The 17,847-nt window shown below is 43.6% G+C and overlaps 1 protein-coding gene across 1 annotated transcript in view; it reads right to left on the reverse strand.

Moving 5' to 3' along the window:
- DNAH9 (dynein axonemal heavy chain 9) overlaps nucleotides 1-17,847 on the reverse strand; it is a 387,812-nt gene that overhangs the window by 352,684 nt on the left and 17,281 nt on the right. Inside the window, exons 6-10 of the mRNA XM_084647504.1 lie at nucleotides 17,392-17,625; nucleotides 12,720-12,887; nucleotides 8,746-8,862; nucleotides 7,336-7,486; nucleotides 97-211 (exon numbers count right to left, since the gene is read on the reverse strand). Coding sequence (XP_084503630.1) covers nucleotides 97-211; nucleotides 7,336-7,486; nucleotides 8,746-8,862; nucleotides 12,720-12,887; nucleotides 17,392-17,625 — 785 coding nt within the window. The remainder of the gene's footprint in view (nucleotides 1-96; nucleotides 212-7,335; nucleotides 7,487-8,745; nucleotides 8,863-12,719; nucleotides 12,888-17,391; nucleotides 17,626-17,847) is intronic.

The following is a 17,847-nucleotide window of genomic DNA, read 5'->3' on the forward strand; positions in this document are numbered from 1 at the left end:
AGAATACAATAGTCAACACGGGATGAAATTCAGATTAATTGAGAAAAGGGATCGAGATAGTTAAAACAATAACTTATCTGTGATAAAGATACGCACGGATGTGTGATGTGCCTAAAATGACTGAATGGGACCTGGATCCGGTCTCTCAGCTCCTGAGCCCAGCGCAAAGCCCCAGCTACTAAGGACATGTTCCTGTGCACGGAGGGGTAGCCTGAATGAAGACAAATGTAACTTAAAGTGAGGATTTGAAGGTATTTACTACACAGCTCTGCACAGTATATCATCCCCAACAGCAGAGATCCCACTGATGATAACATGTCTATTTAACGTCCCCCTGATTTCCTAGGATTTCTCTTTGAACCCAGCATTTTGGAATCATAATACAATCCTGGAGCAAAGGCAGGCTTTAACTGCCTACTTGATGGGGGATCCCAGTCAATGTCTGTCTCAATCTCTTTGCTCTGCTTTGTGAGTCATTAATGACTTTGGGAACAATGCCTCACAGCAAACTCAACAGGTCCTGAAAGAATTGCAGTGGTATCTGGCAAGGCAAGTGAATGGCATGCTGTGATTCTGTGTAACACTAGTGCCTCATGGAACATACTATCTTTGATTAAATGGGCTGCCTGATCCCCTGATTTGCAGAATCACTGCGCTCCAGACTAAGAAATCTGCAAAACTTGCCAGGGCCTGGGGACCTCGTTGTGCCATCAGTCAGGACGCAATAACAGCAGTGGTGTTGCTGGGAGCTGTGCATGCAGAGCAAGAGCAGCACAGAGCTGAGAATGATCACATCTTTTACACAATTCAACAAAATATTTCCACTGACTTAGAACAACTTGCAAAGCAAACACGGCCAGTGATGTCCTGGTCCCATTAACATCAACGAGAGTTTTGCTGTTTACTTCAAACAAGTCAGGCTTTCACCCCACATATTTAACCTAGTGCCAAATAACCTTTTTCGTCTGACTCTTTCAAAATGTTTAGGATGATTTATTACATCTTTGCAATGATCAAACTAGGAGTGGCAAGGACACAGTGTAAAAATACACAGTGCTTCTAACTCGCACACCTTTATATTTGTTTACTTCAGATTAAAATATTTTAAGCCATAAACATTTTCAAACCACAGAGCATTAAAAGCAGAATAAAACAAAGTAACTGTAGCACCAATATAGCACAGCCCACACTGACACAATGTGGATCATGGTCCCCGTCTAGTGTCAACCCATATATAGAAAGGGTCGTGAGTCAGTTTCAGCAGCTGAGTTACAAAGCCTGCTTCTTTAACTCAGGAACTAGAAGCTCATACTTTAAAATCCTGAGGTCCAGGTTCATTCCCTGAAGGGGGTGTGATCTGGGTATCATTCAAATAGCTAGTCTTTGATTCTGACAATCTGATAGGAGCCTGTCTCTTCCATCCTGTGTCAGTGTTCATGGACTGAGTAAACGAACAGTAAAACTCATGGCGATCGGGGGAAGTCCCGAACGACTGGAAAAAGGCTAATGTAGTGCCCATCTTTTAAAAAGGGAAGAAGGAGGATCCTGAGAACTACCGGCCAGTCAGCCTCACCTCAGTCCCTGGAAAAATCATCCTCAAGGTCCTCAAGGAAACAATTCGGAAGCACTTAGAGGAGAGGAAAGTGATCAGGAACAGTCAGCATGGATTCACCAAGGGCAAGTCATGCCTGACTAATCTAATTGCTTTCTATGACAAGATAACTGGCTCTGTGGATGAGGGGAAAGCGGTGGACATGTTGTTCCTTGACTTCACCAAAGCTTTTGACACGGTCTTCCACAGTATTCTTGCCAGCAAGTTAAAGAAGTATGAGCTGGATGAATGGACTATAAGGTGGATAGAAAGTTGGCTAGATTGTCGGGCTCAACAGGTAGTGATCAATGGCTCCATGTCTAGTTGGCAGCTGGTATCAAGAGGAGTGCCCCAAGGGTCGGTCCTCAGGCTGGTTTTGTTCAATATCTTCATTAATGATCTGGAGGATGGTGTGGATTGCATCCTCAGCAAGTTTGCAGATGACACTAAACTGGGAGGAGAGATAGAGACGCTGGAGGGTAGGGATAGGATACAGAGGGACCTAGACAAATTAGAGGATTGGGCCAAAAGAAATCTGATGAGGTTCAACAAGGACAAGTGCAGAATCCTGCACTTAGGATGGAAGAATCCAATGCACCGCTACAGACTAGGGACCGAATGGCTAGGCAGCAGTTCTGCAGAAAAGGATCTAGGGGTTACAGTGGATGAGAAGCTGGATATGAGTCAACAGTGTGCCCTTGTTGCCAAGAAGGCCAATGGCATTTTGGGATGTATAAGTAGGGGCATAGCCAGCAGATCAAGGGACGTGATCGTTCCCCTCTATTCGACATTGGTGAGGCCTCATCTGGAGTACTGTGTCCAGTTTTGGGCCCCACACTACAAGGAGGATGTGGAAAAATTAGAAAACTTGCAGCGGAGGGCAACAAAAATTATTAGGGGACTGGAACACTTCACTTATGAGGAGAGGTTGAGGGAACTGGGATTGTTTAGTCTGCGGAAGAGAAGAATGAGGGGGGATTTGATAGCTGCTTTCAACTACCTGAAAGGGGGTTCCAAAGAGGATGGATCTAGACTGTTCTCAGTGGTAGCAGATGACAGAACAAGGAGTAATGGTCTCAAGTTGCAGTGTGGGAGGTTAAGGTTGGATATTAGGAAAAACTTTTTCACTAGGAGGGTGGTGAAACACTGGAATGCGTCACCTAGGGAGGTGGTAGAATCTCCTTCCTTAGGAGTTTTTAAGGTCAGGCTTGACAAAGCCCTGGCTGGGATGATTTAGTTGGGGATTGGTCCTCCTTTGAGCAGAGGGTTGGACTAGATGACCTCCTGAGGTCCCTTCCAACCCTGATATTCTATGATTCTATGATTTCTGCTAATGCACTTTGCATTTACAAGTTTCAGGGGAAATGCTGGAAACGCATATCCAGGCAGCGTACAAGTCTCTCTGTTCAGACATGCAAGTCCCATTAACTAGGAGAGGCAGTTACATGAGCATGTGGTGATGGGAGAAACTCCTTCCTCTCACAGGTTAGTTGGATGTAAAACTAAGCACGTGTCATCAATCCCAATTTCAATTTCAGGTAAAGTGGATTAAAAAAACATGATTTAAAAAAGAATCTGACTTTTAAAACAATTTGAATCCATTTTTTTTATTTCAATTAGATTTTTATTTATATGTTGCTAGTTCTTTAATTTCTTCTCATTTTGTAGGCCTTGGCTGATAAAGTGATGCTTTTCAGAGTTGGTCAAAAAATGTCCACTGAAACATTTTTGCAATGGAAAATGACTTTTTGACAAAACAATTTTTTTTACCAAAACATTTTTGCTTTCATCAAAAACTTTCAGCAATTGAACACACATGCAAGAAGTAAGGAGAATAATCAGAAAGAACTGGAAGTATTAATATATAAGCTAAATTATTATGTAATTGGTGTCACACAGATTTGGTGGGAAAGGTCTCATGACTGGAATATTGCTATAAAGGGATACAGCAAAATGTCCCATAAATCCTTGGAATGTATTAGGGACAAGTTTTTGTTTCAAAAAGTGGAGGAAATAACCAGGGGAACAGATATTTTAGATTTGATTCTGACCAACAGGGAAGAATTGGTTGTAAATCTGAAGGTGGAAGGCCTTGGGTGAAAGTGATCATGAAATGACAGATTTCATGAATCTAAGGAAAGGGTGAGAACAGCAGAACAAATTAAAAAAAGAAGACTTTAACAAACTCAGTGAACTACTGTGTAAGGTCCCATGGGAAGAAAATCTAAGGGGAAAAGGAATTCAGGAGACCTAGTAGGTTCTCAAGGTGACAATATTAAAGGCACAACTGCAGACTATCCCGATGCAAAGGAAAGTTAGTAAGAATAGTAAGAGGCCATTATGGCTCCATCAGGTGCTCTTTAATGATCTGAAAATCAAAAACAAATCCTACACAAAATGGAAACGTGCGGTAATTGCTAAGGAGGAGAACACAAGAACAGCACAAGCGTGTAAGAAAAAATCAGAAAGGCTAAGGTGCAAAATGAGTTACACCAAGCAAAAGACATAAAAGGCAATAAGATGATGTTCTTTAAATACATTAGGAGCAAAGAAAGTTAAAGGAAAGTGTAGGTCCACTACTTAGCAGGAAGGAGAGCTAATAACAGATGACATCAAGAAGGCTGAGGTGTTTAATGCGTATTTTGCTTCATTGTCTTCACTAAAAAGTTTAATGGTGACCAAATACCCAACACAATTAATATTAACAATGGGAGGGGCCACACCCTCACTCTAGTCAACAAGAGGCAAGTGAGTTCTTATGGGCTCAGCCCAGCCCAGCACTAACCGGACACACCTGTATGGCTTACTCTGCCGGGAGGGAGGGAGGGAGGGAGGCTGAAATGGGAAAGCCTGCCACACACTAGGGGAACGTTGCTGTGCTTCAGAGACAGCTGACTACAGGGACAGATCAGCAAAGAGGAAGACAGTCACAAACCCTGCCATCCCTGAGACTGCACTGACCAGGTACCAAGCAGGGGTTACCAAAAGGAGAACCTGGAAGCAGACCCTAACCCTGATCAATGACTCTAGAGCCTGCAGGTAAGCCAAGCCCCAAAGGGATGACCAAAAGATTGCCAAAGAGTCTGATGACCTTTGTCTTTTTCTTTTACTCTGATTCTTCTTCTTCCAGAGGAGGGAGAGAGAAAGGAACCTTTTTATTTGTCATGTTTGAAGAAGCCCTTGTGTAAGCAGCCCAAATCATCATCTGGCTGGGACTCAAGGGGGCCCTCACCCACCACAAACAACAAGGGGGAAGGAACACAAGTCAAAACAGGGTAAGAACAGGTTAAAGACTATTTAGATAAGTTGAAGGTATTCAAGTTGGCAGGGCCTGATGAAATTCACCCTCGGATACTTGAGGATCTAGCTGAAGCAATCTTGGAACCATTAGCAATTATCTTCAAGAACTTAAAGAGGACGGTTGGGGTCTCAGAGGATTGGAGAAGGGGAAACACGGTACCTATCTTTGACAAGAGGAACAAAGAGGACCAGGGAATGATAGATTAGTCAGCCTAACTACGATACCTGGAAAGATACTGGAAAAAATATTAAACCATCAATGCATAAACATCTAGAGATTATAAGGAACAGCAAATACAGATGTCAAGAACAAATCATGACAAACCAACTGAATTCTCTTCTTTGACAGTGTTACCAGCCTGGTTGATATAAGGGAAGCAGTAGATATGATATATCATGATTTTAGCAAGGCTTTTCACACAATCCCACATGACATTCTCATAAGCACACTAGGGAAGTGTGGTCTAGAGGAAATAACTATAAGGTGAGTGCACAACTGGTTGAAAGACTGCACTCAAAGTGTACTTATCAGTGGTTTGCTGTGAAACTGGGAGTGTGCATCTAGTGGGGTCTCACAAGGGTCAGTCCTGAGTTCGGTACTATTCACAAATTTCATTAATGCCATGGCTAATGGAGTGGGGAATATGTTATAAAATTTGCAGATGTCACTTAGCTGGGAGGGACTGTAAATTCTTTGGAGGACAGGATTAGAATTCAAAATAACCTCGACAAATTGGAGAATTAGTCTGAAATCAACAAGATGAAATTCAATAAAGATAAGTGCAAAGTATTTCATTTAGAACGGATAAATCAAATCCACAACTACAAAATGGAGAATAACTGACTAATACTGCAGAAAAAGATCTGGGGATTAGAGTGGATCACAATTGAATGCAAGCCAACAATGTGATGCAGTTGCCAAAAAGGCTAAGATCATTCGGGGTGTATTAACACGAGTGTTGTATTCAAAACATGGGAAGTAACTGTCCCACTCTACTTGGTATTGGTGAAGCATCAGCTGGGGTACTGTATGCAGCTCTGGCCACCACACTTAAGGAAAGATGTGGACAAATAGGAAAGAGTCCAGAGGAGAACAACAAAAATGATCAAAGGTTTATAAAACCTGACCTCTGAGGAAAGGTTTAAAAAACTGGGCATGTTTAGTCTTGAGAAAAGAATACTGAGGGGGGAACTGATAAGTCTTGAAATATGTTAAGGGCTATTCTAAAGAGGACAGTGATCAATTGTCCTCCATGTCCACTGAAGGTAGGACAAGAAGCAATGGACTTAGTCTATAGTAAGGGAGATTTAGGTTAGATATTAGGAAAAACTTTCTAACTCTAAGCGTAGTTAAGCTCTGGAACAGGTTTCCAAGAGCGGTTGTGGAGTCCCCATCATTGGAGGTTTTTAAGAACAGGTTGGACAAACACCTGTCAGGGGCAGTCTAAGTTTACTTTGTCCTGCCTCAGGTGGATATGAGAACTTCTCAAGATTCCTTCCAGTCCCACATTTCTATGATTTTTTTGGTTTTGGGGTTTTCATTTTTCTGATCAAATATTTTTCAGCAATCATTCCCTGATCAGCTTTAATGCTCTTGTTTCTTTATTTAGAGTTTCCTAATTATTAGCAGAATTTCAGATCTTACACACAGGCTTTTTCTACTAAGAAGTTTAATCTTTTTGTAGTTTATGTTTTTGGTTGAATGCAGAATATTCTGGAAAAGTATCAAGTGAGGGAAAGAACTATTGTTTTTAATTTCTGAGAACATACAGGAGAGTTTTCTACCTAGCTGAAATGTTAACCTTACTTCTACATCTGATTGGGGCGTCCTTTCACTCCCCCAGAACTCAGACCAATCACAGCTCACAGATTAGACTCTGCTAGCAAATACTCTGTTGTTCATAAGATTATTAACTACAGGTGTACACATGTATTTTGTATTATTATAAGGGAACTGAATAGGTATTGCAAATATTTATTTTAAATTATTTAATATTAATATTTGAGTAACTATAAGATTAAGTACATTTATCACACAAAGAATAATTTATAATTTTAAGAGTGCTCATGTTTAAGAGTAAAAGGGAATGATAGGTGGGGGGAAAAATTACATTTGGTAAGAGTTTGTAGCAAAACAATGTTAATCTTTTCAATATTTTCTTCTTTGTCTATGGCAATCTGTAAAATGCTCTAATGTAGTGAAATTGAAATAAATTAGTTTAAAAACCTGCATTCACAATTTTAATTATAAAAATTATATATTTTAATCTAAAACCACACTAGTACATATTTTCAAATTAGTTTGAGGATTTGTAAAACTGATTTAAGTAAATAATCTTCTTTAAAAAATCAGATTTATATCTTGATGAAAATCAATTCAAATCATCTTGATTGCTCTGCTGTTGTTTCTGGTCAAACAATTTTGCACAATTACTAACACGAACCTAGCTCCATCTCCTCCTGAATATGCCTCAAGTAGATCAATTTAGCATCATCCAGGTCTCCGTCAAACATGGTGATAAGCCGAGGATATTTGTCAGAGGCGCTTGCAGCTATCACTGGCCGTTCCAGAAGGCTCCCAAATATGTCCAGTAACTAGGGAGAGGAACAAACGGAAAAGAAAAGGAAAAAAAATCACAGCCCCAGCTTCTCCAGCAGCCCCTGGTTCCTATGAACCTCTTTAAAGGCCATGAACTCTCAATACTGTATTCAATAAGGGATGGTTTTGAAAAAGAAAAATCTGCACTGATCACACTCATTTTTCCATAAAGTCCCATCTCTCGTTCACAAGCATTTCTCAAGCTTTCTCCACAATATGCAGTGCATCGCAATGATCAGAGCTGGTCAAAATTTGTCAAATGAAAACTATTTTCATCGAAAAACAGCTTTTTTTCCCCGAACAAAAATTTTTCACCCCCCCCAAAAAAAGTTGACACTTTCCATTTTTCACAACATTTGTTATCAACTTTTTTATCAAAATGTTAGTGAAATCATTAATGACAATTTTCACTCACCGAAAACCCCGTTTTTTCATAAACAAAAGATTTTTATTTAACAAAACCTTGGTTTTTTTGTGTACACCACATTTCAGGAACCATAAAAACGTCAATAAAATCATTTCATGAAATAGTCTTAAAAATGAAAAATGGGTCCATTTGGACACCTGCTAAATGGGACCAACATTGACCTTTTGAACTTGCTCACCAAATGTTTTGCCATTGTTCTGTCAGCCCCAGGGCTGAGAGAAGGAGTGTCTTGTGGACTAGCTCCCTTCCCAGTTCATCTCTCAACTCTTCTGTTCCTCTCTCTGCCTCTACTTCTCCAGCTGGTCCTCGCCTGCCACTCTGCCCTGAAATGGCTGCCTGGCTCCTTATTTCCTTTCTACCCCAACTGTTCCAGTCCCTGGAAGCCACTGGCAGTTCTAGTCCCTGAAGGTAACTCCTGTTTCCTCTCCTCAGAAATGAGAAGCCTGGAAACCAAAACAAGCAGCTTCAAACAGGGAGGAGAGCTAGACAACTCTTCATGCACCACAAGCAAGCGCTCTGCAGACCAATGCTAGCCCACAGGCTGCAGTGTGGGAATCTCTGCTCTGTTGGCTTGTATAGCAGCACAAACATGCAATTCATCTCCCTGGGCATCCAAGCTGTCACCTTATTAACCCTTCACAAACAAAGCAACAGACAGGAAACTAAACGGTCTATTTTAGCTAGAGAAATGCTTTGCATTTAGAAAAGCAGTCTGCATGTCCTGAACATGGCACTGTCAGAACACAGCTATGGGACATGTAGTTTGTTTGGGGGAGGACGGGGTACCTGTACAAAAAGAGCTTCATTTCTTTGGCAAGAATCACAGACCTTGAAGGCATGCTCCAAGCCAGCTGCATCATCAAAAGCCTGGCTGAAAATAGTCCCCAGCCTTCTGTCCATATCTTCCACTTTCTGCTTAAAGTCAGAGACATCATGTTCGAACTCCTAAGGAAATGGGGCACATCAAGCATACAATGTTAGAGTGAGGAACACCGTTCTTAACAAGAATCACCCTGCTTTGGACACTGTCCCCCACTCCTTTCCCCACGCCAAGAGCAGGAAAGGGCAGTTCCCTGTAAGAGGCAGATCCTCAGCGGGTGTAAATCAGTGAAGCTTCACTAACTTCAATACAGCATCATGATTTTACCCCAGCTGAGGATCTCGCCCTAAGTATCTTCAAGCCCATTTGTCTGTGCACCTTCATGACTTGAATGATGTTATTTTTCAGCCATGCAAACTGTAAAAATGTTTATTTTGGGGAGTGTATCATAAGTCACATCTCTAGATCAGAAATCTTGCAAATGCACCTTTTGCATTAAAAAGCAGACATACTTTTAAACCAAATTCATGTTGTGGCTCTGATCACAAGTTTACTGTAAATGGGACCATGTTGAGGCAATGCCATTATCTTTCAACCCATTCTTCATGCATCAATTTTAATAAATGCTTTGAAGTTTGAGAGAGAAAACTAGGTTGTTGGTTTTTTTAAAAAGGTAAAATAATTTTGAACCACACAAAGAATCACAGGGACTTGGCAAACCCGCCAATCAGATTTCAGGCTTCTTAACCTGGACAAAACTTCTTAGCCAGCATCAGCAAGGTCCTGGAATTTTGGGTCTCAGATTTTCTCTAGATTCCCTAACAGCACTGGCTCGTGGCTGGCACAGCTGTGAAGGGGCCATAGCTGATTAATTAACAACCGTGGTTCAGAAAATCCCGTGACAGGCAGGGGAGAACAGGATCTAAAGCCAGCCTCTTCAAGAGGCAGATTTCTGATCCTAGCAGCCACTTTTGTGACCTCCTTCCCTAAGTAAGAACTGTCTGGAACAATATCAGTCTGACAGCTGAGCTCAATAGTAAAACCCTGACAGCCAGCACAGATGTTAGACATACCACAGGGATTCCACTGCTGTGGACTGCAGATGGCAAGACACAGCCAGTGACTGGAGGGGAGTCCTTCTATTACCTCGTTGGCCCCATCCCCAAATTGGACAGTTCCAATTACTAATACTCAGGGAAGGGAACAGTTATTTTAACTTGTCTGTAATGCACCATTATATACGTATATCATAGTACAAGAAATAAATATAATTCCATACAATAACCATGTCAAAAGACAGGTTTCAGAGTAACAGCCGTGTTAGTCTGTATTCGCAAAAAGAAAAGGAGTACTTGTGGCACCTTAGAGACTAACCAATTTATTTGAGCATGAGCTTTCGTGAGCTACATGAAGTGAAGTGAGCTGTAGCTCATGAAAGCTCATGCTCAAATAAATTGGTTAGTCTCTAAGGTGCCACAAGTACTCCTTTTCTTTTTTCTTCATGTCAAAAGAATATCAAGCTCACTGAGGCACTGAACAATAAAAAAATGACATCTGCAAGGTGGCCTGTGCAAGCTTAATTCTGCCCTTTGTGCATATGCATGACACAGTCTTTAAATACATGAGCACACAGTGTAGTTTCCACAGGACCCATGCCTCCTTCAGTGAGCAGTGAAAGAAGCAGATACCCAAGGTATTTTTATCCTCATTGTTCAATGTGTAGATTGCCCACACACATACCCGTTGCCTCATTCAGGTCAGCCATCCCTTCCCTTCCTTCCTTCTTCACTATGTGCTATCCCGCTTCTGCAGTGCATGAGATGGGGGGCATATGGAATCTTGGAGGACTTTTGTTACTGTGATCTAAGCCTGTATCACCTCGAGGTTAGGCTATGCAGTATGCTCCATGTGCACCTGTAGCTTAAATCAGCTTGGTGACTGAAGCTGGCATAGAATGCAGCTACTTGCTCATTAAGCAATGCATGTCCCTGGCAGCACATGGCACCCCTGCTTCAGGATCAGCACTGGCTGCCTTTTGGTTTCCAGGTGGAGTTTAAGGTTTTAACCTCTAACGTCCCAAACCACCTGCGACCTGCTTTGAGATCTACTAATGAAAAGCACCACAGGTGCCTGCTTCCTCCTTGCCCTGAGGGTGCTCAACCCCTGCTCTTCCCAGGCTCCGCCCCCACTCCACCCCTTCCCCTATGCCCCCACCCCACCTCTTCCCGCCTCCACCCTGCCTCTTCCCATCCAGTTCCACCCCTTCCCCCGGGTGCGCCCCAGCCTCAATCCTCCTCCTTCCCGCAGCACCTCCTGCACACCACTGAACAGCTGATTGCAGCAGGCGCTGGGGGGAAGGGGAGGAGCTGGCTGCCAGCAGGTGCTAAGCATCCACTAATTTTCTTTCCGTGGGTGCTCCTGGGCTAGAGTGCGCTGCTAACTAGCTGCAATGGACAAGCAAACCAGTCAGTGAAGACACCATCATGACTGCAATTGCAGGATGAGGTGAATGATGGAAGTAAGAGAAATCAGGAGCTCCCTTTGCATGATATATAACCATGGGCAGCAGATCCCTCAGGAAATGTAATTCCCACTCTGGCTTTCTTATTGAAAAGTTGACAGTAGGCTACTGAGTTTAGTGCCCATGGTATAAAGTCTCCAAATAAACTTTAAAATAAAACAGCATGCCCAAGCAAGTACTGGCATGAGCCTTAGAAATCAGGATGGTCTGTGAGCACCAAGATCTGTGTGTTAGATCCATTACCTGGAGAATATTTGGAATATTTCCAGTTATTCTTATAGTAGAAAGAGACCCTGAAACATAAGCCCTTGTATCAGAGCCCTGGTGTGAGGGCCTGAGGCCTGGGCTAAAGTAGTGGTCAAAACTTTGCTAATATAAAGCAAAATCAGATTGTGAGCAAGAGGCAGGCCCTGCTCACAGAATCTGGCAAAACAGTGTTGATATTGCAAAAAACACACATGCCTAAAAGGTGCTAGGCACAGAGCACTCATGCAAACACATTCCAGAAGGGTAGTACCAGAACACCCCATACCAAGAATGGTACAAACACATTCCCTAAAGATAGGTTTCAGAGTAACAGCCGTGTTAGTATGTATTCGCAAAAAGAAAAGGAGTACTTGTGGCACCTAAGAGACTAACCAATTTATTTGAGCATGCATATTTCGAATGCATCCGATGAAGTGAGCTGTAGCTCACGAAAGCTCATGCTCAAATAAATTGGTTAGTCTCTAAGGTGCCACAAGTACTCCTTTTCTTTATTCCCTAAAGAGAACAGGAACACACTGACCCATCCTCAAGATAAGGTCAGGATGCCAGTTTGATGGATAAAGATGTACAAGGTAACGGGTGGTAACTGGCTATGTCAGAGGAGCAGTATGTAACTTGTTTGTATTAATGTATAAAAAGATATCTCAAAGGGAGTGTCTTTGGCTGACCTAGGGGATAATGGAAAGTTCCACCATTAACTAAGCTAGTCCATTGTAACGGGCATACATGTGTCAGTGTACCTGTAACCATTGAGCCAGGACATTAGAACCGTGCTTCACTGACAATAAACCTGAACAAGTGCCTTTGCTACAAATAGAGTCTGTGGTTATTGGGCAGTTTGATCGGAGCCTGCTGTATGGGCTATCTGGCCAAAGTCAGTACAGCACGCAGACAGAACACACACACACATGGTCAGCCATCTAACCACAGTTCTGTTATATGCGTGTAAAAACGTACCCACTGTAACCTCTGGGAACCCAATTTAGAAGACAGCCTTCTCATGCAACCTGCCAGGGGCTAAAAGCACCTTTCAATCTAGGGGAGAAAAAAATCAGGAAATGATGCACTGAGGTAGGAAGAGCCTGGAAACAAAGCTAGAGAATTTCAAGTGGATTTGGGATTTATCTAGAAAGAACATGCTTCTTTGAAAGCATTTACACACATTTAGTTCTCCTAGAGTCCAGTACCACCTACCACGTTGTTTGTGTCGAGACAGTCATAGCTTCGGTCTGAAAGTACTTTGTACACCTCCTGGAACTCTTCATACATGCTCAGGACCCGCTGGCTCAGCGCCTTTCCTCTTATCCCACTAAACTCTAGCTTTTCCAGCTTCATTATGTCCAAGGCTGTTGCTAGGAAATCCTTCAGAGTCAATCAACAGAGGAACAAGTTAAGATGTTGACAAAAGAAGATGACAGCAGCTCTCACAACAAGGAGGCACAATCACACTGTGAAACCATGTGGACAGCTACAGGGACACTTTATAAGTGATCAGCATGTGCTTAGTGCCAGATATGGACTGACATAGGGCTGGCTATAGCACAAGCCGTGCATCTCATGGGCTGGGCATATCTTCTCCTTCTCCAGCCCTGCTGCTAGAGCTGGAAGCATCTATTCCCTCTCCACCGGTGCTGATGCAAGGGGAGGCAACTCAAGGAACAGTTTAGTCCTTTCCAATTTCTTCTCAGGGATTCTGCAAATTGTGAAGTCAGTCTTGGGCTGAAGATTAGCCAGAGGGAGGGTAATGAAATACATAGCAACATGTCATAGAGGGGGTGGGAGAATATCTAGTGGAGTATCCCAGGGAAAACTATTAAGTCTTTGGCAAAATTTTCAAAAATGTCTAAGGCCTGGGTGCACAAAGGGAGTTAGACACCTACAAACCTGTTTTGGGGACTAGTGCCATGCACAAAACTGCCACCAAACCCTCCAGGTGCCTAAACTCACTCGGCGCTCAAGACCCTGCAGTAAATGTTCCCTAGCGCCTATGTCCCTGCCTCTGAGTATTTGCCCTGCTGCCTCCCTGTGGGCATCCAGCGTCTAACTCCCACCTAAGCCGTGAAGCAATTCAGAAACCAGGGGAAGAGATGCAGATAAGAAGCAATTTAGCCACCTAGGACCAGATTTTCAAAGGTATTTAGCACCGAAAAGTGCACATTTGTGGGATTTTCAAAAGCAGCTAGGTGCAGACTGCTGAGATCCAGGGGAGTTCTGCACCTGGGGTTGAATGCCAAAAGGAGTTAGACTCCTAACTTCCACCAAAATCAGGGGACTAACCGCTTTTGAGTATTCAGCCTCTAGGCATGTCTGAAAATCCCACGAGGTGCCTAGCTGTGTCTTTAGGCACCTCTATATCTTTAAAAATCTGGCCCGTAGGAGCCCCAAAAACCCACTGAAGGTCAGTGGGACTTACGCACCTGTCACTTTTGAAAAATGGGACTTCAGCTTCTATGTCACTCAGGATACCTCTACCCTGCATTCAAATCAGAGGTGTGACTGCAGCACATTTACACATAGCTTTGATCCAGCTAGCCCAAGCAACAGCAGCAGTGAAGCCATGGCAGCTGGGCTGTGCAAGCCTGCTCGGGACGCTGGGTATGCATTCCAGCTGCTAGCCCACTCTGCCCCCTGTGCTGCTGCAGCTTCGCGGCTATTGGTACTTGACCCAGCTAGATCAATGCTAGCTCGGGTCTGTCTATACGTGCTGCATTAACACCTCTGGCTGCAGCGAAGACGTATCCCGAGGTGAGTCACATCATAGGCCAGGCAAGTGACAACCCCTTCCTTGTGTATAATACTGGTGAGAACACACCTGAGACAGCTCTGGCACCTCAGTACCAGAAAGGAGTGCATGAGTGCGGCAAGCAAACCATCCAACATAAGTGCCCAAGAGCCCTTTATATCACATCATTGTATATTCCGATTAGGGGAATCACATGGATCAGCAGACAGTGCACCAGGGGATTAGCAGATCTAGGGGAAAGTCTGGGAGTTTTGCTATTGACTTCCAGAAGGTCAGGATTTCATCTCTGGGGTCCAATCCCAGTTTTGTAATTGACTCGCTTCGTGACGCTGGGCAAGTCACGTAAGCCCAGATTTTCAAAAATGGTCTCTAAATCAGTGCCTTAATTCAGGGATGCCCATCTTAATATGCCTAGGTCTGGAGCCGCAGCCACAGCTCCCATCAATTTCAGTCATATCAGGAAATAATTTTCTGTCCAAACAGACCACAGCTTCCGGGTAATTGGTAATTAACTAAACTGGATCTTTCAAAGATCCTTCCTGCACTGCCTGCAGAATACATGCTATCGGAGTGCTAGTTCAGCGAGAGAGCAGATTCGTTAGATAGGTACAATTTAAAACAGGACAAAGACAAAGTGGAAGGGAAGGGAAAGAAATGAGCCTCTTTCCATGTACATCTATCTGCCAACCCACATTTAATAGCTATTACAGCCATTGTGCAATCTATTTTAATTTGCCAAATATCTTCAAGGTAAAAATAAGAAGTCCTATCTCACACTATTCTAGTAGGGTTGCTTGGGAATGAAAAAGAAAAAAGAAACTCAGGAGTTTCCTGTGGATTTCTTCATGAAGAGGCTAGAGACCATTAGGTTTTTAATTATGATGAGGCCTAGGACACATTTAATTGCATCTCACGATGCATGCAAAGCTGAGTATAATTGGGAAGATCCCAGTATAATAATCGCAGATCCCATGGCACTTTCACTACACCTTGAAGGGTGTATTAGGAGGCACACATTGGTAACTATTGCCCAACTTTAAATAAAAAAAACTAAGTTATCTGCAGCCACAAGATGCAGATTGCAGCTGAAAAATCTCTGTTTTCTTTCTAGCTCCCACCTTCCTAGCATCTAAGCAACAAGCAATTGGTGCACCAGATCGTTAGCAGAGTTACGGAGCATAATTACTTCATTGTTCCTATTGCTCTCATTATGAATTGTAATTACTAATGTTTTTATTTATGTTTGTCTTGATAGAATGGCCAGGGTAATTTGGTTTACTGCATACCAGCTCTTACTGGAAAACATCATTCTGAAAAGCTTTAATATAGACATTAGTGATTGGGAGTTTTCTGCTGTGTTAATTAAATGGGGTGCATAAAAAAATGCAGTGAGCTGCAATCAATAGTGCTTTGTATTCAGTTGCAGTATATCTTCTGAGAGACAGCGAGAACAAAATGTTCTAATTTAAGCTGAACTTTTGCTAAAACGAGGCAAATGCCAGCCCACTACATTTTATGCATCTGCTGACGTCGGGCTGAGGCAGCAATGAAAGAAGAGAGTCCCCTTAAAAGTGAAGTGAAAAGTTTCTTAATATATACATGTGTGTCTAAGAATGCAAATCCTTAACAGAATGGCATCTACATTCAGCTCCTGGCACAATGGGCCCTGCTCCCAGGCCAGAGCTTCCAGGTACTACACAACACAGGTAAAGTCAGAATTAATATATAAAGCGTAGACCTGGCAGAGTCAAGACCTAGATACACGTCATGCACTGTTCCAGGAGCCCATCATCAAGTTTGAAGCTGGCAAGTGATAGTGCATTGCAGTGGTGAAATCTCCCTCCCCTGAAGGCCCTCTCATTTTGTTTCTCCCGACTTGTACCAAGCACTGTAATGTGCAGTTGCATACCTTTGTCCCTACCACTCTTTGAAAATGTGTGATGCTCGAGCCACAATATCATCAGTTGGTAGGGTTGCCAGGCGTCCGGTTGAAAAGGGGACCTGGCAGTGTTACTGGAGTTCAGTTACCGGAGTAACCGCCTTCAGCCTCCTTGCCGAGAACATGGGAAGAGCAGCAGCTGCTGCTGGAGCCTGGAAGAGCTGCTCAGCTGCTGACGAAGAGAACTGACTGGCTTCCAGACCCAGCTCCAGCTTCTCCAGAGGCCACTGCTGGGCAGCAGCAGCAGGACACAGTTCTGGGCTCTCTTAGCAGTGTGATGGGGGGCTGCCTACCATCCCCAACTGAGCCCATGCAGAAATTCAGGGGGTACCTACTCCTGCCTAGCACCCTCTGACTCAGTGCAGTGAAGCACAGGCCAAGGACACCAGCAGGGGATTAGCAGTGTGTGGGGACACGGGGCACAAGGCCTGAGGGGTCCTCCACAGACTGAATGGATTTAGACAAACATCTAAACTAAATTTAGATTAATACACAGCTATTGTGGGGCTGTGGGGGGCTGGAACAGGCAGTTTCTTGGTCGGGGGGAGAACTATCTGGGGCTGTAGCAAGCAGTTTGGCTAAGGGGTGGGTGGCTGGAGGTGTAGCAAGTGGTTTGGCTAAGGGGCTGGGGGTAGAGCTGTTGAATTGGGTTGCAACTTTTGAGGTACCAAAACCAGGACATCTAGGACAATCCCAAGCCCACATACCTGGCCAGCTGGCAGTGTGTACTGAGCACCATACAGATTTCCCGGGACAGCTACCTTAAATAAAGGGAAGATCCTGGGAACACTCAGACAGGTGGCAGCCCTGCTGTTGAGCAGCACCCATAGCCCCAGGACTGAGATTGTGCTGATGGATTTCTAGCACCTGTGTGCCATGAAACCTAGTAAGTACCACACATTCCCCTTTAGAGGGCTCTGCTTCTTTGGAGTGACTCTTGTGAGCAATAATACACCAATGCCAGCACAGAGAGAGGACCCAGGTGTGTATTCCGCATGTTCTTTAGCCAGGATATGGTGCCACCAATGCCCCTGCCCCACTTCGCAGAAAATTGACTGGAAAAATGAGAAGGCTCCTTACCTACAAGGTGGATGAAGGTTATGAAGGGGTTTGTTGTCATAAGTGGATTTATCTCTGCAAAGTGCTGTCTCGGGTTTCACCGTATTTCAAGACCAAATACTCACCTCCACCATCTCAAGTCTTCTTAGGAAGCTGTCCAGCCGCGCAAACACCATGAGGGATTGGAAGTCCCATTCTTTCACTCCTTGGCCTGGTTTAAAGTAGGTATGGAGATTTTCCCGTCTCCCCTCAAACGTCTGCTTGAAGTATCTCAGGATGCTGAGCACCTCCCGCACTTTACCCAGACTTTCTTCTGCTTCCCCCTTCAGAATGTCTTCTGGGGTCAGGTAATTCCAGGCCTACAGTGACAGAACCAGAATTGAAGTTCTGCTGCCCCAAGGGTCCGGTTGGGTTTTTGGGCTGGCTACATTTAAATGTGTTTCTCAAGCTAAACAATGTTTTTAAAAAATCATTATATGGGGGAGCCTCGGGGGGTGGGGAGATGATGTGGCTCTTTTTAAAAGCTTTTCTGAGCAAATCTAAAGATCTGGGGATGAAATCTGGGGACACTTTTCCACAAC

Source organism: Lepidochelys olivacea, assembly GCF_965140295.1.
Source record: "Lepidochelys olivacea isolate rLepOli2 genome assembly, chromosome: 14".
Lineage (NCBI taxonomy): Eukaryota > Metazoa > Chordata > Testudines > Cheloniidae > Lepidochelys > Lepidochelys olivacea.